Raw genomic sequence first — 20,195 nt, forward strand, 5'->3', positions numbered from 1 at the left:
CCAGATGTACAGAAATGGCATTGGCTATTCAAAATGATGCATATGTTCATTGCACACATATGTTACATGTTTTGCCATTTTTATTCTTCCATAAAACCACTGCCTGCTCATTTGAGAGTTTTTACCAGGGACTATCCTGGTATACATAGGTTACCCCCTCTCGCTTCAGCTAATTCCCACTACTAAAGTGGAGACTGCCTACTTAGGGTAACAAATGTAGTGCCTGCATCTGCACATATGTATAGCACAGCAGCTGGTGGCAGTGCAAAAACGCCCCCAAACTCTTTCCAGACCTCTTTGCAGACGAGCCCTTAGAGAGTCAGAGACTGGCGAAGCCACACTTCGCGTTTTACCATGAGTCACCCAAAACCTGCCTAAAGCTCCACTCCTCGCCCCGAAGCGTGCATTCCGCACAGCCGCTACAGCTGTAAGTCGTGCCTACCTGAGAAACACCTTCACACACTGTATTATGCCTGACACCTTTACGAACCGCTAACCGAAAATTCGAAAGATTTATCCGTGCCCACATGGGCAGATGCATGAAGATGCTGTCATCTCCCTCGGCATGTGCGTGTCATGCGGCGCACCGTTCTCTCTCGTGCGCACATGCATGCTCGCTCCCTCTCGCTCCCTCTCGCCTTGCCCCAAGCGTTAGTGAAGGAACTTCATCTAACATTTAACGGCATCTATTTACTGCTTAAGTGAGTTATGAACAGCGGCTGCAGAGAAGAGCAATTTGACAGTCACAAAGCATCACCGTCATCTTTAGGAAGAAAGGACCGCAGAGCCCCGGGAGACAGTGTCTTATTTGAGTGACTCCCCACTCCCACAACACAAATGCAGAAGGTTCGATTCCCCCAGTAGCAACCGAGCCACGGAGGGCATTAAAAAACCAAGCATGCCTCTTTTCCACACTGCCCCCCTTTGCAACGCTCCTGCTTAGGAACCACAAGAAACACTTTTCCCCTTGGGTAAAGTTTCCCTGGCGTGCGTTTCAGATCCTGCACTGCAAGTGCTGTGGAGCAACTCTGGTAGGGCTCCAAAGGTGAGAGCAAGTTCCAGCTCTTGGCAGAACCACAGGTCCATGCCATTTCACCTCCACCTGTATTGCAACCCGTTTGGGGGCTGAGGAACGGCACCGCGTTCAGCAGATGTACTTGTATTCTTTTTTAAAAAGGGGAAAGAAAATCTGACAACCATCACAACAATTAATAAAACATGGCTATCTATGCGAAGCGCAGCTGGCTCAGGAAAGGAGCCGTGGTCTCCTTGCGTTTCCAAGCTAATGGTGCTGATGGAATGATTCGCTGAACGAGAGAGAGAGAGAGACAGAGAGAAAGAGACTTTTAAAATCAAATATACACAGCACCACGATCAAGCTTGGCCAAAGCAAGAGAGAACAACTCTGCTCTCGCTGGCTAGCCGGAGGGCTGGATCTGTTAAAAATAAAAAAAGGCAGAATAAAACATGGGAAAAGATTAAATCCACCTACTGTGCTTCTGTGATAGGCTTCCTAAATCCATTGTCTTCTTCGAGATAAGACGACTTTTTTTTTCAATTGCCTGGATGAGAATATAAATACTCCAGCATTATCTTTCCTTGCGCTCTCCCCGGCTGGAGCTCATGAGCGAGACGCGGAGCTGTATGAGAAGGTAGTTTAAATTTCATTCCATTTATTCGCCCAGCCACTGAGGAGCCGCCTGTCAGTTTGCCTTCGCTCAGCTGCTTTGGATATCGCCGACACCTTTGCCGTGTACAGCGCTGGAGCGGAGTAAAGCACCTGGGATTGTGCGAGGTTTTCGCAGGGATAATTAACACTTTCCAAGCAGGGTGCTTGAATCTTCCCAGCTAGCCGTTGTCAGAATATGCCCCTTGAGGATGTAAGCCTTTGCAGAATTGAACCCCTGCATAGGCTACAATGGAACCTTAGGTACTAGACCTCACCAAAAGTCAGCGTTGTCTGACATCCTGTTTGCTAACATGGCTATTGAGGAACCCAGAAGTTTGACAAACAGCTAGGAGCCCTAAAGCTGCCCTAATGTTGCCCCCTCCATGCACGCACCCACACACACACACACACACACACACACACACACACACACACACACACACACACACACACACACACACACACACACACACACACACACCGTTGTCCCCAGAGAAATGAGGTGGATGCAATGATTCAGAGATATACTGTCATCAAATCTAAAACTTCCATCTAGCTATCACAGCTCAAAGCCTATGGTTGAAAGCCACTGGCCATCGCAACATCTTGAGGCAATGAGTTCCCCAAGACATTTGTACATTGCAGTCTAGCCCAGGGGTCTGCAACCCGCGGCTCTGGAGCCGCATGCAGCTCTTTCAGCCTTAAACTGTGGCTCCGCATGACCTGGAGGTCGGAGGGTTCTGTGGGCATGTCCCTCCAGAGCAGCTGACATCCCCCCTCTGCCATCCCCTCAGCCGCCATCCCCCCTCTGCCCCACGGAGCAGGCGGCTGCCTGCTCTGTAGGGCAGAGGGATTTTCCCTGCCTGGCGCCGCTGCCTCCCGCAGCGCAAGAGGCAGCAGCACCAGGCAGGCCGCGGCCATCATCCCCCCTCTGCCTGCTCCTCTGTAACCTGGAGCTGGCTACCATGACTCTGGTCCCAGTCCCCCCTCAGTAGGGAAGGGGCTGAAAGGAATGCATTCAAGTCTCCTCGGTTTTGGAGTATGGGGAGGAAAGCCTTCTGACACCTTAGGTTGGTCTTGAACTGCACGCAGGGAGTCTCTCTGAAAACTAGGCCATCAACTTAGCGAAGAATTTTAAGCTGATGACTTTCCTTTTCGACGTTAATTAAATCAATTACCATTAAGTAACTTGTGTGTGTGGCAATTTCATGCATCCTTTGAGTTCAGTGGGGCTGGGAGGAGCAGCTGCGACTAGAAATTAGGGAAATGGAGCAAACCAACCACCTCAGAGTGCTGCTCCCCTTGTTACCTTCCACTCATGTAGCGGAGCAAGGAAACAAATCTGGTTCTCCGGACTAGAGTCTTCCGCTCATGGGGAGCAGCGGGGAAACAAACCTGGTTCTACAGATCAGAGTCCGCGACTCATGTGAACCAGTGGGAAAACAAACCCAGGTCTCCAGATTAGAGTCCACTGCTCTTAACCACTACACCATGCCAGACCAGCAGGACCAACTTCAGAGTTTGGGGAAAGCCTTGGGGAAGATGCCATCTAGAGATGGCATACACATACACACACACACACATAACTGACCACAATATCCACTATGCTCATGTATGCACCCTCCATGAGGAGGCAGCAGAGAACGAAAAAGCACTTGAAAGAATTGTGGTCTGTTTCCTCCTCGTGAGGGTGCCTGTTTGCACATGTGGGGGGCAATGTGGTTAACAAGGGGCACAGAGCCTCTCTGTTCAGAAGATGAAAAGCTGGGAATACCAGTGCTAGTAGGCAACATCAGGGGAAGGCCTTAGCCTCTGTGTTTGATTGGCCATCTAAGCATCTGGTTGGCTGCTGCATGAGGAGGAGGAGTTTGGATTTATACCCCACCTTTCTTTCCTGTAAGGAGACTCAAGGTGGCTTACAAGCTCCTTCCTCTTCCCACAACAGACACCTTGTGAGGTAGGTGGGGTTGAGAGAGGTCAGAGAGAACTGTGACTAGCCCAGGGTCACCCAGCAGGGATGTAGGAGTGTGGAAACACATCTGGTTCACCAGATAAGCCTCTGCCACTCATGTGGAGGAGTGGGGAATCAAACCTGGTTCTCCCGATTAGAATCCACCTGCTCTTAACCACTACACCATGCTGGCTCCCCACACTGACAGGATACGGGACTAGATGAACCACTAGTCTAATCCAGCAGGGCTCTTGTTGTGTTCGCATGCAACGCATTTTACCCAGCACCCCACCCAAAACCAGGAGCTAACCCTTTGCTTGTCCCTCCCAATCTGTTCCAAGCCTAGACACCCACTGTGACAGCAGAGAAGGAACAACATGAGCTTAAGTCCTCGGGATAACTGCAAAGAGCATTTCATTTTCTTTTTTTAAAAAAAAGCAGGCATCCCAAGACGCCTCTGGAGTACACAGAATACTCCTTAAGAGCTCCGTACGCCAGCGATCGGTAAGTGCCTACAACAGTAAACCCTGAAAGATGGCGTTTTGCCTCTGGCACAGGACTCTGGCTAAAATATCCCAGGTGTTCGAAGGAACATTGCGAGCTTTTATTGCACATTTGTCAGTGAGCGTGCAAGAACTCGGAGCGTTGTGGCGTTCCCCACCCTCCTCCAGCCGCCTCCGATCCTTTGCTAGCACTTTGCTGCCGTGCCGTTTTATTTTAACAAATAGCACGGTGGGGGAAATGGGTCAAGAGAAACAGATTGTCCTCCTGCCTGGCCATTTCGCTCTGGGGAGAGGCAGCAGAGAGCAAAAGAGCGAGAGAGCATCGGATTAAGCACAAATCATTGGAAAAGGGCCGGCAGGTCTCTTGTCCTTCCGACAATGCCCATTTTTAAAGAGAGGAAGAGGGAAAGAGGGAAAAGAGGAGAGAGCTCCTCGTTTTCGCTTTACCCCTCTTTTCAAGGCCGATGACTGTCATGTCCCTGTCATTAAGCTACATAAACTCAAGAGAAGCCTGCAGAAACATGACCCCCTCCTGGATGGAGGCTGATTCAGGCCCAGTTTAAATATGATGCTTAAATATCCTTAAATATTTAAATATCATGCTGGTAGGATGAAAGAACTCTTGTGACTTTTCGTACATCATGGGACTCGGGTGGCTTTGAAGGCTTAAACAGATACCTGTCCAAAGCTGCCACATGTGCAATGTGTACTTTGGAGCGACATTTGCCTGGCCTACAGATTTCTGGTATGCTAACACTGCACGAGCAACAGCCTGTGGCCTAGTTTAAATGTGTGGCGTGGTGGTTCACTCTAATCTGGAGAACCGGGTTTGATTCCCCGCTCTGCTACTTGAGCTGTGGAGGCTTATCTGGGGAATTCAGATTAGCTTGTGCACTCTCAACACATGCCAGATAGGTGACCTTGTGCTAGTCACAGTTCTTCCAAGCTCTCTCAGCCCCACTCCCCTCACAGGGTGTTTGTTGTGGAGGGAAAGGAGATTGCAAGCATGTTTGAGTCTCCTTACAGGAGAGAAAGGGGGGATATAAATCCAAACTCTTCTTCTTCTTCTAACGCCATGTTTGAATCAGGCTTCCAGAAGGTCCGTATTCCACAAAATAAGACTTATCCTGCTGGATCAAACCACACATCATTTGAGCACGGATCAGAGTCTGTGTCAAACGTCATGCTTGTCAGAAGTAACAATATCTAGCATGCAAAGGAACTGAGAGGAAGACCAGCAGGCGAGGGCATGTGGTCAGCTAGAGAGGGCTGTGCAGTGAGTGACCCCTCTGTCTTTTCGTGCTGCCTCTTGTCTGTCCTTAAACTGATACTCTTAGAACTAATATCCTGCTTCTCCTTAGAAGTTAGAGTCCCCGACTCTCCCTTGCTAGCAAGGAAGCGGCAGGCTACCTTTCTGCTCTTTGCCATCCTGTATGCAGTTTCCATTAAACATTCATCTTTAATCCTTTTAGTCAGTGTGTTTGCCATTTTTCTGTACAGTAATCTGCTGGCAATGCCCAACAGCTGAGTAGCCTGCACATTCAAATACAGACTTGTTCGGGGCGGGGGGGGGGGGGGGAGGAAACGTTAGAAAATTTCTAAACGGAGGGGCAGAAAACCAGAGAGACAAAGCAGCTGGTCAGAGAAAGGATGGACGAGATTCAAATCCGCTCACACCGTTCCTTCAGCAGTAGAGGAATGGGCAATAAAGGGCTGTTTGCGCTTCATGCTCATATATATATATATAAATCTGAAAAAGAGCAAGATATTTTTTGCAGATGCTTGCAAGACAAGGTGGGGGGTGGTTAGTCACCTAAAATTAGATTGAAGAATGGGTTGTGTTGATTTGGATAAACTTGCTGATTTCATTCCCGCCGTTTGTTTTCCAACACAACGACAAACCCTTCCACTTCAGGTACGCTTCTTGAAAAGACAACCATCAAAAGGAGGAGGAGGAGGAGGAGGAGGAGGAGTTTGGATTTATATCCCCCCTTTCTCTCCTATAGGAGACTCAAAGGGGCTTACAATCTCCTTGCCCTTCCCCCCTCACAACAAACACCCTGTGAGGTGGTTGGGCCTGAGAGAGCTCTGAGAAGCTGTGACTAGCCCAAGGTCACCCAGCTGGCATGTGTGGGAGTGCATAGGCTAATCTGCCTCCACAACTCAAGCGGCAGAGCTGGGAATCAAACCCGGTTCCTCCAGAACAGAGCGCACCTGCTCTTAGCCACGGCTCTTAGCCACTACGCCACTGCTGCTCCAAAAAAGCTGTGCTTTCCCTGGCTTGTGACAAACGGAAGGTCAGTTTCCATGATCTACTCCCCAGAGTTGGAGCCAAACTCTGTCTTGATGTGCAGGTCAGCTGATCTGTTTCCCAGGAGGGGAGGGGCTTTCATGCTATTGTATTGAACAGGGGTGTACCGTCCAGGGGGACGTATGGGGTCAAATGTCCCCAGGCTGCGGCCATTTAATCATGTGGGGGTGGCAAATCACCCCCCACGCCCCTCCTCCTTTCCCCCGGGGGATGGTGACTTTGAGATGACCTGGTGCAAAAAAAGTTGTTTGGTCATGGTGGGGGAGGGCGGCCACCCAAATGGCGGGGGGGGGGGGGCGTAAAACTCAGATTTTGCACCGGGCTACATTTTCCCTAGATGCGCCTCCGGTATTGAAGCCATTTTGATCCTGCTCTCTCAAGCAGCATCAGGTCCCGAGGCAGCTTACAAAGGAAAAGGTACAGCAGGAAACAGTCTGTTGCGATCACATCATCAACAGGCTTCTAACACTCCAGTGCAACCGACATCAGCAGCAAACACTCTGCCAAAAACAATTGACATATAATTAGGGCAGGGCTATTAGCAGCAAGGTTGAAGATGTAAAAAGCAGGAGGTAGAAGAGGAAGTGAGTGGGTGAGTGGTGGTGGTGGGGGGGGGGGGAAATCAACAAATATTTTATCAAGTAAAGCAGATATGGTTGGTTTCTGGATGAAGGAAAGCCTGGGGTGTGAAGGCGGCTTTGCCTTGTTTGCAATTTGTATAAAATCAGCCCCCTCTGGAGGCTTTCCCCTGTTTTATCTTCCACCTCTAAGGAGGGAAAATCAAGTTGGGGGAAGGACATTTTGAGCGTTTGCGAGGAAAAAAAACAGCTTGGGGGGGGGGAGGGGCATTTTGAGCCTACAAACAACCAAAGGGAAAGAATAAAGTACCCATTTTAATTCTTGCTCAAGTGTGTGTATTGGTTGACATGGGCTAGCCACAATCTCTCACCCTACTTTGCAGGATTGCTTTGAGGACAAAAGGAGGATTATGACCTCACTGGAAGAATAGTGGGACATCCATATTTATTTATTTATTTATTTTTGAGATTTTTATACCACCCAACCCCATTAATTAATAAATGTAAATATAAAGTTAAAATTTAAATTTTTAAAAGATTTAAAACACAGCGGTAAAGTCAATAAAATGGCGTCAGCAATACCCCAATTAAACCCTCCTGAAGAGGGGGAAACAGAGGAAAAAGTGGGTCCCCTTATATATAATATTAAAACCAAAATTCTGGTTTTCCTGGGCTTGCTACCAGTACCCTCCCCATAATACTTCAATGCCTTTCTCTCACTGGCCTGCAATTTTGCCTTTAGGGTTAAACTTCTCGGCCTGGCTTGGCTATCGGTATGATTAGCAAGTCACAGTTACATGTTGTCCAAATAACTGCTGTACTGCCAGGCAAAAGGGGGAAAAGATGCCTACAGTGATTCTCAATCCCTCGTTTGGGATATCTGTGAAGGAGGGAGGACTGTTATTTCATGACAAACTCCTCCTCAGCTCACATTATGGTTAAGTAGTGGTGAAGTTCTTGGTCATTAAATGTGAACGAGCGTGTCGATCAAATCTGTTGGCAAAACAATACAGCATTTAGCAGCATTAAACAGAGATCATTCTCCCTCTTCTGCATGAATTATTTGTGCCTGTCAATAGTCCTAGCCCCATCAAGGCACCAAATGCAGTTTGAACCCAAGCTATTCTTAGCAAATTCTGCTGTGCAATATGGACTGGATTAATCAGAGACGTATCTAGGGAAAATGTTGCCAGGTGCAAAATCTGAGTTCCCCCACCCCCATCCCATATGGGCGGCCACCCTCTCCCACTATGAACAAACAACTTTTTTTTTGCACCAGGTCTTGAAGTCAGTGTATGGACCCAGGGGCAAGGAGGAGGAGTGCAGGGGGTTGACCCCCCCCCCCCCCGTGTTACTAAATGACCACAGGGGACATTTGACTCCATATGTCCTCCTGGGCGGTACACCTTTAATTTATACTCAGTAAGTAGCATTTTAAGTCTCTGTCTCTCTCTCTCCAAAACTATCCTTTCCTAGAGTCATGTACAACACCAAGATGCTTAAGGATCACTCAGTCACATATCACAGCTTGGGGATTATTTTGAACATCACATCGTGGCTCAGTGGCAGAGGACAGTTGCAGGTGGCAGCTGCCAGCTCTGGGGTGGGGAATAACCTGGAGACTTTGGGGGGGGGCACCTGAGGAGAGTGGCATCTGGGGAGGGGAGGGATTTCAACAGGGTATACAGTCCATTTCCAAAGCAGCCATTTCCTCCAAGGGAATTGAATTCTGTCACTTGGAGATCAGCCATCATTGCAGGAGATCACCAGCTACCCCCTAGAGTTTGACAGCCCTATTCAGGTCCCAGGTTTCGTCCTTAGCATCTCCATTTTAAAATATATCAGGTGTCGGAAAGGCCTTTCTCTGCCTGATACCCTGGAAGCCTGCCGGGTACTCATAGTAGACAATGTCAAGCGCGATGGACCAATGGTCCGGCTGGGTATGAAAGGTAGTCTCTTAAGTTCAGCTTTCACCTGTGAATTATGTCATGAGCATGTTACCAGACAGGAGCAGACTGGGAAGTGAAAACGGTCCTGGAACAAGCCCAGCTGAGCCACGAGCTGGCAAATCAGTGGCTCCAACAACGGATGGTAACTTTGCCTTATCCCACAAAATGAATCCATCAAAAGCTGTATCTGTACCATTAATCAAACAATAAAGCCAACATTAGATCAGATCCCGTGTAATTCAGTTGTATATAATAATCATAGGCATATAATAAACAACTCATATTGAAACGTACATAACAAATCAATGTACACGTATCAGCTTCGTTCCTTGTTTAACTTAAACATACACCGTCCTTTATTAACATTTGCTAACTTCAAAGTCTATTATAGAATTGTGTTTCATCCTGCAGATATTTAACTAGTTCATCAGAAATAATTGGAAGTATTTTATAGTTTAAAGCTTCCAGCTGACCTTGAGAAGCTACCGGTTCTAACTTGTTCCTTGTCCTCTTATGCCTCTTCAGAATTCAGGTCCGTTAACGTCAAAACAAAGAATCTCCCTCATTTCATTGGAATTCAAATGGCAGTAGGGAAGCCGGAGACCTCTGGTGAGCTGACATTGGCTACCAAGGAAGGGTCATGGCCCAGTGACCCCTGAAGCACTGGTAGCATTGCTGAACTTTGGCCCCCAGTAGCCCCCAGGGCAGTGGCCTAGCAGGAAATTCCCCTGCAAGTTAAATGCCCAGTCTGCCTGCAATCACAGATAGGACAGCCACAGCTAGACCCGTGATGCTATCGCCAACGCAAGGGAGCCCGCCGTTAAGTACAGACAAATCAAATGAGGCTCATCATGAGTGTATGACATAAAACCACAGTCAAGTGGCATCTTAATAGCTAACAATACTTATTTCAATATGAGCTTTCATGAGTCACCGCTAACTTCTTCAGATCTCTGAGGAAGTGAACTGTGACTCACAAAAGCTCGCACTGAACTAAGAATTGTTAGACTGAAAGGTGCCGCACTAGGCTTTTGTTTTATTTTTCCGTAACTGACAGCTACCCCTTGGCAATCATGCATGAGTGAACCAAAAGCCCATCAATCTAGGTTTCAAAATGGGGGTGTCTCTGAGGAGTCAGATAAACTAGGAGGTCAAGTTAAAATCAAACCCAGAGTGTTTATCTTGCTTAGATCAGAGATCGTTTGCTGGACAACAACGTTCCTTTGTCTATGAATATTTGCAGCGAATTGGTTGCGCATTTCCCTTGTCTTTCAGGAAATGTCTTTCTAGGAGCAGATACTTGCTGGGAAGAAATTCCTAAATATACTTCTGCAAAGTACACCAAATAAATTACAGACTATATGCAAGCGCTAATACATTGCTCAATTTCACTAACTGAGGCACAGTTAGTATGTAACGAATCTGATTCCCTGCTCACAAGAGACCTCACTGCTTTGCTTATTAATTAAAACATGCACACGCATCCCCTTGCTAACTTCTCCGGAGCTGCAGAATACACCCAGTGACTAATAAGCCTCACGTTCATTCCTCTTGTCAAAGATTCTGTCAAGATAAAAATAAATGTAGAACTGCTGAAGAGAAGCAACTATGCCTCGTACCCACCCAAGAAGGTTTCAGTGCAAAATTGATCAGGTTGACAGGGGACAAGGGGAAATTTGACCTCCCAGATCTCTGTGAAGTTCACAGAAGCATATCTAAGTCTTGGAGAGCTCTCACACGTTGCCTTGGAATCTCTTTTTGCATTATTTATGTTAACTCTCTGCCCTGTTGCTGGAGTGGAGAAATAAACAGAAGGGAAGGCATTTGTAATGCCAATGAGCCTTCTGACCAGCACAGACTTGTATTATAAACCCTCTTGAAGAAAGAGGCATTTCAAGTCATAATAACAAAGATCCATGGGAGGGAAGGTGACATGGTGTGGAAACAAATCCAGTTCACCAGATATGTGTCCACCACACATGTGAAAGAGTGAGAAATAAAATCCGATTCTCCAGATTAAAGTCCACCACTCTTAAGTACTATGCCATGTTGGCTCCAACAGATCAACAGATGTTCTCAGAGGCCCCCGTAGCTTCTCTTCTGTTCATTAATTGCAGGCTCTTGAACACGAGATCTTGAAAGTGATCGCCTGTCAGCTGCGGGCAAGAAACGAAACCCCTCTGCCCTCTGCTACACACATGCCTGCCTTCGAGCATATTAGTTGGAGTTCATGTTCTTTTTTAAAAAAAAAAACCCATGACACTTTTAAAACCATTCCTTTTCTCACAACCCTGAGCCCCCGAGGCTTCACAGACGCAGCGAAGCATCCCTCTTCCCGACAGGGGCACTCGATACCACGCAAAGTGTGTGTTCGCCAGTGTGGAAGGTCTTCGAAAACATCCACTGACAACCCAATTGGTGCTATCAGAGAGGACCGAATGAGGGTTACCCTCCTGAGAGCTGGGGAAGTGGAATTGCCTTCTGTAGCATCCTTACAACCACACACAAGCCCCCTCTCTTGCTTGGAATGATGTGAGAATGTCAGCTGGCCAAGGTCAGCCTTTTCAGGTCAAAAAGGGCAGGCCGCTTGGCTGAGAAAGGCATTGCGCCAATGGCTCATTTTGCAAACTTGGAAGCTTTGCTAATGAGGTCAAATCAATGCATGACAGCCAAAAAGGACCCAGCAATTTGCTCATTTGTAAGAAACTGGGGCTGCAGCCAAGCAAAGGCCTGCTTTGCTCATGACTGAGGATAGATGTAGTGCAAGGTTGCCAACTCTGGGTTAGGAAATTCCTGGAGATTTGGGGGCAGAACCATTTTTGGTTGGGAGGTATGGAAAGAGAGGACATCAGCAAGGTATAATGCAGGGATTGCAACCTGCGGCTCTCCAGATGTTCATGGACTACAAATCCCATCAGCCCCTGCCATCATGGCCAAATGGCTATGCTGGCAGGGGCTGATGAGAATTGTAGTCCATGAACATCTGGAGAGCCGCAGGTTGCAGACCCCTGTAATGCCATAAGGTCCCCTGTCCACAGCAGCCATTTTCTCTTAGGGGCACTGATCCAGTGTTGTGTAGTGGTTAAGAGCAGGTGGGTTCTAATATGGAGAACTGGGTTTGATTCCACACTCCTCCACCTGAGTGGCGGAGGCTTATCTGGTGAACCAGATGTGTTTCCGCACTCCTACATTCCTGCTGGGTGACCTTGGGCTAGTCACAGTTCTTGGGAACTCTCTCAGCCCCACCTGCCTCACAAGGGGTTTATTATGGGGAGAGGAAGGGAAAGGAGTATGTAAGCCACCTTGAGTCCCCTTAGAGGATGGAGGGGTATAAATCCAAACTCTTCTTCTTCATCATCTCTATAGACTGGAGATCAGCTGTAGTTCTGAGAAATCTCCAGGCCTCACCTGGTGGTTTGCAACCTTAATTTGTAGCACTGTCCCCATTGCATTGGTATTCTTTTGGAGCCTAGAACCTTCTTCTAAACCTCTAAATCTCTGAGTAGACTGTGGATTCAACCAGTCTGTAATCCATGCATAGAAATGGGAGCGTATTATCACTAAAGTGCACCATGCAACAGCTGAGGCATGAATGGAAGGGGAGTTATGCTTTGCCAACTCTCTGAAACCCCTTACACAGTACTTCTTGGCTTTTGGATATTGTAGAGATAAACCAAGATATTGTACAGCTGGGGGAGGTGCCTCCAACAAGTGGTAATAGTGTTGCAGGGGGCAGAGACATAGGTAGCCTGAGCCTTGGGATGGGGGTGGAGGAAGAAGAAGAGTTTAGTTTTATACCCCACCTTTCTCTCCTGTAAGGAGACTCAATGTGACTTACAAGCTCCATTCCCTTCCTCTCACCATAGCAGACACCTTGTGAGGGAGGTGAGCTTGACAGAGTTTGGAGAGAACTGCGAGTAGGTCACCCAGCAGAAATGTAGGAGTGCGGAAACACATCTGGTTCACCAGATAAGCCTCTGCCACTCAGGTGGAGGAGTGGGGAATAAAATTCGGATCCCCAGATTGGAATCCACCTGCTCTTAACCACTATACCACGCTGGCCGGTGCAGCAGAAGCATGTTTCTGTTTTCACCAGGCAGATGCTGGATAATATGAAATGTACTCTTAGAAAGAGAGAACATGAATCACTTTTTTTAAAAAAAAATGGCTCAGAAAGGCACCACACAGTTTCCAGTGCCCGATTTGCACTCTGTTTTCAAAATCAAAGCTGGGTTCTGGGCAGAAGCAGGGGGTCTTTTTTAAGGCCACGTTGGCACTTCTGCATCGGAATTTCAGAGCTCTTTCTTCTGAACAGCCTCCCGAAGGCTCCCGGTTTCCATGGTGCTCGGATGCCGTAACGTACTGCGGTCCATGGGCCGTCTTTTTCCACGATGCTGCAGCTTTTTGAAGTGGCACTGGCAATGCACTGCAAACAAACTATGTGCTGATTTGGTGGGGAAATATTACAGTAGGTTCCAGCTTATTCTAGAGACTGTAACAGTGCAGGCATCAAATGGAAAGTGTACCCCAAACATAAATTTTTTCGTTCCTCCAAGCCTGGAAGAAAATGGAAGAAGAATTCAGAGAGAATTGGCTGAGGGAGGGAAGTCTCTTCAGAAGAGTAGTTAAAACATCTTCTAGCGGGTGGAATTATGGCTTTTCATATAAAGTTCTTCCCAGGTAGGCTGTTTATTTTTAAACTTTTAGCACCTGCTAGCCAGAAAGCTGTCAATTGGTGGGGGGGGCAGGGGGGGTGGAAAGATGCATGTATGTTTTACAGAGGCTAATCAACAACACAGCTTCTTCCTAGCAAAACCTCCTGCTGTTCCAGTTTTAATTTAAAAAAAATATTGAGATCTAAGTTGCATAACACTCAGCGGTGTGGACATGTCAGCATTCCAAAGGAACATGAGAAACGACCCGTAGAACAGTACATGTCTCTGATTCGGATCACCGGAAGTCTCGTCCGCAGAGTACCTCCAGGTTAAAAAGGCCTCAGGTAGCAGGTGAGACAAAAATCCCTTCTCTGCCGGAGGTGTGAAAAGCTACTGACAGTCAGAACAGACACTAGTGGGCTTGATGTACAAAAACCTTGCTGTGCGTGCAGCATCTTTCAGTATGTATCAGCTGTGTAATGTGGCACTTGGCAAAGAAGTCTCCTTCCTGACACCCTGGTTCTGATTTTAAAAGAAAAGCAACAGTTCTCAGTTTTGATGGTTAACATCATAAGAAGAGTCTTGCTCAACCAGACTGACAGCCAGCATAGTGGTTAAGAGCAGGTGGATTCTAATCTGGAGAACCGGGTTTGATTCCCCACTCCTCCCCCTGAGAGACAGAGGTTTATCTGGTGAACCAGATGTGTTTCCGCACTCCTACATTCCTGCTGGGTGATCTTGGGCTAGTCACAGCTCTCTCAGAACTCTCCCAGCCCCACCTACCTCACCGGGTGTCGTGGGGAGAGGAGGGGAAAGGAGCTTGTAAGCCACCTTGAGTCTCCTTACAGGAGAGAAAGGTGGGGTATAAATCCAAACTCTTCTTCTTCTTCTTCTAAAAGTCCATCTTGTCCAGCATCCCACTTCCTGTGCCGACCAACCAGATGCCCCAGAAATCCAACAGCAACAAGGAGAAGGAGAAGAAGAGTCAGGTTTTATATTCTGCTTTTCTCTACCTTTAAAAGCAGCTTATAATCACCTTCCCTTCCTCTCTCCGCAACAGACACCTTGTGAGGAAGGTGAGAGTTTGAAGAGAACTGTGACTAGGCCAAAGTCACCAGGCAGAGGTGTACTCCTCCTTCACGCGGAGGAGTACAGAAAACAAATCCAGCCCACCAAAAAAGAGTTCACAGCTCACGTGGAGGATTAGGGAATCAAGCCCTGTGGTGCAGGACTCAAATGCCAAAGCTTCTGTTTTATTAACCCTTCTGGCACACTGCATTGACCGGGATGGCTCTATCCAGCACTTGAATGGGAGGCCACCAACGAAATCCACAGTTCACCTGTCTTATCCGGATTTGTTTCTGCACTCCTACATTCCTGCTGGAACCAAAGATCTTCCATTACTGACGCCTTGGTGTAGGAAGACCTGTTGTTATGCAGAACACCACCACCCTCTAGTGTCCACATGAAACCACACATGTTTTCTCAGATGTTGCAAACACCAGGGCTCCACTGGGAGCTGCCTTCCAACGCTTATTTTGAGGGACAAGCACAGATCTGCGGGTGTTGCACCAATGTCTACAGATGCATGAAAACCGCAAACCACACTGGAAAGGCTAAGAAGGGTCACCAAAACTTCTCGATCCCCAAATTAAATCCCCTTTCTCAAATATATTTGAATAAATAATAGGGTTTTTTTAATGGGAGAGGGAGGGAGAAGTGTACATATTTCGCTTAAAAATTATAACACCTTTGGGCCCATCTAGAAACTTAAACAAAATTGAAAGGGACAAATGACAAATTTGGAAGCAAAACAAGATGGTGTTAGATTCCTGGCCTTCGCCTGTGTGAACGCTTTGAGCGGGTGGCAGAAAAGAAATCCAACCATCTACTACCTTTGGATCCATCCACTATCCATCAAGGGAGAAGAGCTTGTTAAAACTGATAAATAGCAGCTCATGTATAGTAACTGGATCCAAGTCAGTTTGTCTACATTACTGTCAATACGACCGCATCCTGCTTTTCCCAGCAAGGATTTAGATCCCCCTCATTTTCGTTTAGCAGCTCCATGTATAATAGAGTGGCCAGCTGTAGTAATTCTTGCAGCCTAAGCTCTTGCCTCCCCAAGCAACTCTTTGAGTTCAATCCCACGGAAGTCGTAGGTTTCTTGTGGTTTTGTGGGTACCGAGTAAATTCAGCCTAAGCTGGGGGGTACGCAGAGGACTGGGGAAGGGAGTGGCAAACCGCCCCATGAATATAGTCTATCTCTGTGGTGGTGAACCTTTGGCACTCCAGATGTTATGGACTACAATTCCCATCAGCCCCTGCCAGCACGGTCAATTGGCCATGCTGGCAGGGGCTGATGGGAATTGTAGTCCATCACAACTGGAGTGCCAAAGGTTCGCCACCACTGGTCTATCTAGTAACCACTGTGAGGTGTCATCACCCAAAGGTCAGTAATGACCCCAATTTTGCACCTTTACCTTTGCCGTAAAATTGAACAAAAGGGTGAAGGGGTCAGGATTAGATTTTATGCAAGCAGTCATTTGAAAACAAAACAATAATTCCAGTATGACATCCTAAAGGCTGAAAAATGAGCCTGGCTTCTAAATTCTGGGAGAGGCTCCTAGGGCCCAAAAAAAGTGACAAGGCCTGTACCAATATCGATCAATAACTAATCAAGAACTCTTCCACACATCCCCAGCAAGTGATGAGGGATGGGAGAAACAGAATGTGAATGTGAACCTGCCAGCCTCAAGTCAATCCATCAGACTTCGTCACCACATACAGATGCGGCACAGCCGATAGAGAGAGTCTACAGAGCACCATATCATACCTTGACAGATTTTTTTTCCAAAAAATAGCCTTTATCTTGACAGAAATTAACAGCCTCTTCGTTTGCATTCTTACCACATTCCTTTTCTTCCCCCAAATCAAAGTCAGTAGTTCTCAACGATGCAGCCTGTTACCTAGGAGACATGGTGGTGGGGGTTAAACCCAACCGATGTTCTCTCTCTTTCTCTCATTCTGGAAAGTGCTCTTTGATTAATAAGCCAAGGGCACAGAGCTGCTTTGGGTGCCACGATTGTTTTATTGCATCTCTGTCTGGCCTTTGCTCCATCATGGGATTCAGCAGCATCCACCAGGTACCCAGGACTCCTCCCATTCTGTGTCGATGCAACCTGGACCTGCTGAGTTTCACCTGGATCACTGCATCACATGCTCAGTTGGACCCACCCTTGCTGAAGGCTAGCTGGCCTTAAGCTGCCCTTCAGACGTGGGGATCCAGGATTGGCCCCACCAAACCAGGATGCAACCAGGGGTGAATCGATGCAAAAGCATCTAGGGCAAGCACTTAAAACTGTTCTCCCACCCTCACTTACCTGCAGCCTGACCCAGATAAATGTTAGACTGTGTGCTGCCTCCAAAGTACACATGAACTTTGGGGGCAGAGTTTGCAGTTTAAAGCTGGACAGGAGAGTGGAGTTCTTGGTGGGAAGGGAGCCGAGAGGCCAAGGGCACCCTCCTTAAAGTGGTGCCCAGGGCATATGCCCTGGGTATCCCCTCCTAGATACGCCTCTGGATGTGACTTGCTGTGCCGCACAGCATGACTGTCAAAACAGACTGTATGGCATTACACCTTGCCTTCCCCCGGCTCCACTCCCAAAATCTCCAGGAATTTCACAAACTGGTTTTAGCAATTCTAGTTGTTAATGGCAACCAGCACTTCTCCATAAGACCGATGCACTGGTAAAAGAAACTTCCTCCTTCCCTGCTTAAAGCAAAAGGAAGCCTTCTTCTTCTGTCCAGCGTCAGCTTCGATCTCCCCACAGCAGATCCAAGAACACGTGGAACGTGTCAGGGTGGAACGTGTCAGGGAAACTGGAGAGACAGCTTTCTTCAAAGCTGTCATCGCCTTCTTTCCCTTGGGCTCAGCCATTATTGGTCCGCAGGTGAGGACTCTGTAAACCTCAATGAAAAGAGTGCAGCTACACTGGCTTTGTTGATTCACTCATGCACTGTCATTAATGCAGAAAAGGGAATGCTGCCTCCCGAAGGACACTGGCAAACTGAGCAGCAGCTGTTGCCTTTATTGGAATGTCAAAGGAGGCATCAGAAAGCTGTGAATGGGGCTCGTGGGATCAGTCTGGCCTTTAGTGTGGGAAAAGCCGGGATTTTGGCCCATCTAAAGTTACCAGGAGTGAGGAATTAAACCCGGCTCTCCAGATTAGAATCTGCTGCTCAACAACACTATCCCGGCACTCCAACTGCCCTATCCTAAAAATTGGGAGGGAGGCATAGTTGAAAACAAGAAGGAAAAGAAGAGTTTGGATTTATAGTCCACCTTTCTCTCCTGTAAGGAGACTCAAGGTGGCTTACAAGCTCCTTTCCCTTCCTCTCCCCACAACAGACACCTGGTGAGGCAGGTGGGGCTGAGAGAGTTCTGAGAGAACTGTGACTAGCCCAAGGTCACCCAGCAGGAATGTAGGAGTGCGGAAACACATCTGGTTCACCAGATAAGCCTCTGCCACTCAGGTGGGGGAGTGGGGAATCAAACCTGGTTCTCCAGATTAGAATCCACCTGCTCTTAACCACTACACCACGCTGGCTCTATATGAGTCTGTCAACATAGCCGAACTATCACTTTAAATTGGAAAACACTGAGAAATCTAAGGCACTCTGGTGGGTGCCTGCCATCTGACATGGAATCTTAGGCACGGAGGCCACAGTGAAAGGAGCTGGCTGTTAGATGGCCACCCTATGGCCCACGGCTTGTGGAATGCACAAAAAAAGCCACAGCAGTCCCTTTATATTTGCCTGACCCATTTACAGGGGGGTAGATCTTATAATTTCCCTCCTACTCAGTTTCCACCACCCCCAGGCCTAAACTGACCAGCAAAATATTTGCTTCCCCTGTAAACAAGTTGCTTGTTGTTTCAAAATGTCCTTCTGCAAAGTAGTTACGCCTGAGCCGCAAAATTTAAAAAGCAAAAGACAATGAAAATAATGTTGAAAATGGGCGGAATTGTTCTCCTTTATTTAATAAAGCACACACGAGGCACGAAGATGAGGGAGAATAGGTTTGGGGTGTGCAAAGAGAGAGAGAGGTTTTAAATATATCTTCTCCATCTCTAAATTTCTATGATCTTATTATCGCTTTCAAATCCTTTCCAAACCCAATTTACAAGAGACAGGGAGGCAGAGAATGCTACCGGATATGAGGATAAGCTTTGCGATATCACCAAAGCCATAATTGGCACAGAACCGCACAAAAGAAGCGGCTGGAAAGAAAAGCATAATGAAATCATCTGAGCTTTGACTGCATGCTTCTGATCTGAAAATTTGCTTCTCTACAGAAGCCAAACTCTGTGAGGCTTGGTGGTTTTACCTTGGGATAAATGAAGTCTGTGTTGACATCCCGACAGCTAGAAATTGGCATGAGGCCACTGAGCAGCATGACAGGCGTGCCACGGGAGAAGATTGGCAGCCCTGCTAAGCCAGCACATTGCCAATGATGGTTGCCAACCTCCAGGTGGGTCCTGGAGATCTTCCAGAATTAACATGATCTCCAGATCACAGAGTTCAGTCCCCCTGGAGAAAATGACTGCTTTGGAGGGTGGACTCTATGACATCACTTCCTGGATGAGGGCCCTCTTCTCCCAAAATTCCACCCTTTGTAGGCTTTGCTCCTGAATCTCCAGGAATTTCTTGTCACTCAGGAGGAGAATTGGGTTTCAAAATCATAGGAGGTTTGAAGGATTTGACTTCTGTTCTCTTCGCGTGTTACCTTGGTTCAAACTAGGGCAGGGGTAGGGAACCTGCGGCTCTCCAGATGTTCAGGAACTACAATTCCCATCAGCCCCTACCAGCATGGCCAATTGGCCATGCTGACAGAGACTGATGGGAATTGTAGTTCCTGAACATCTGGAGAGCCGCAGGTTCCCTACCCCTGAACTAGGGTGTTGTGTGTACCTGAAATGCAATTGTCGTGTTCTTTTATTACTTGAAGATCTCTGTATGCTGACACCCAGAGAGATTTTCCGAACCTTAAAAAGTAGACTTCTAGAACAGGAAGATCATATCTTGTTGGGGCAAGCAAATAAATCATGCTCACCCCTCTCTGTTGGAATAATACCGAAACAGGGGCACATAGCCAAATATCTTGAATTATTAACTGAACCCCAACATAGATGGCTCAGCACAAGGGCCAGATCCAATGCCTTCCCATCGGCCATTACAAAGGGTCATTACTTATCCATCCCTCTCCAGGATCGGGTTTGTCCACACGGTAAAAATCAAGTGGAGACTCTTGCTCACATTATTCTTGACTGTCTGAGATATGTGGGCATTAGGAATTTCTCTCCCATGCTGGCCCTAGACAAATCTGAAAGTGACTCTGACTGCTCTGTTGTGAAGCTTCTGTTAAACAACACAGATGTCATGCTCTTGGAAAAAGTAGCAAAATTTCTTTTACAAGTGACAGAACTTTCTAAGTAATGTATACTACTATATACAGTCTTCTTGTCTGCACTTTGAATGTACTCTTGATTTGTATTTCAAAAATGCCTGGCATGCTCT

At 47.3% G+C, this 20,195-nt stretch overlaps 1 protein-coding gene across 2 annotated transcripts in view; it reads right to left on the minus strand.

Moving 5' to 3' along the window:
- Positions 1–20,195, minus strand: part of PLCH2 (phospholipase C eta 2) — a 308,320-nt gene that overhangs the window by 260,864 nt on the left and 27,261 nt on the right. The window contains exon 1 of one of the 2 annotated variants that reach the window (XM_048518904.1): positions 1,493–1,728. The exons of the other annotated variant lie outside the window; for it this stretch is intronic. Within the exon in view, the coding sequence (XP_048374861.1) occupies positions 1,493–1,523 (31 nt within the window). The 5' untranslated portion in view covers positions 1,524–1,728. Of the gene's footprint in view, positions 1–1,492; positions 1,729–20,195 lie in introns of those variants that run through there. 2 annotated transcript variants of the gene reach the window in all.

The sequence above is a fragment of the Sphaerodactylus townsendi genome, linkage group LG16, assembly GCF_021028975.2.
Source record: "Sphaerodactylus townsendi isolate TG3544 linkage group LG16, MPM_Stown_v2.3, whole genome shotgun sequence".
Classification (NCBI taxonomy): Eukaryota; Metazoa; Chordata; class Lepidosauria; order Squamata; family Sphaerodactylidae; genus Sphaerodactylus; species Sphaerodactylus townsendi.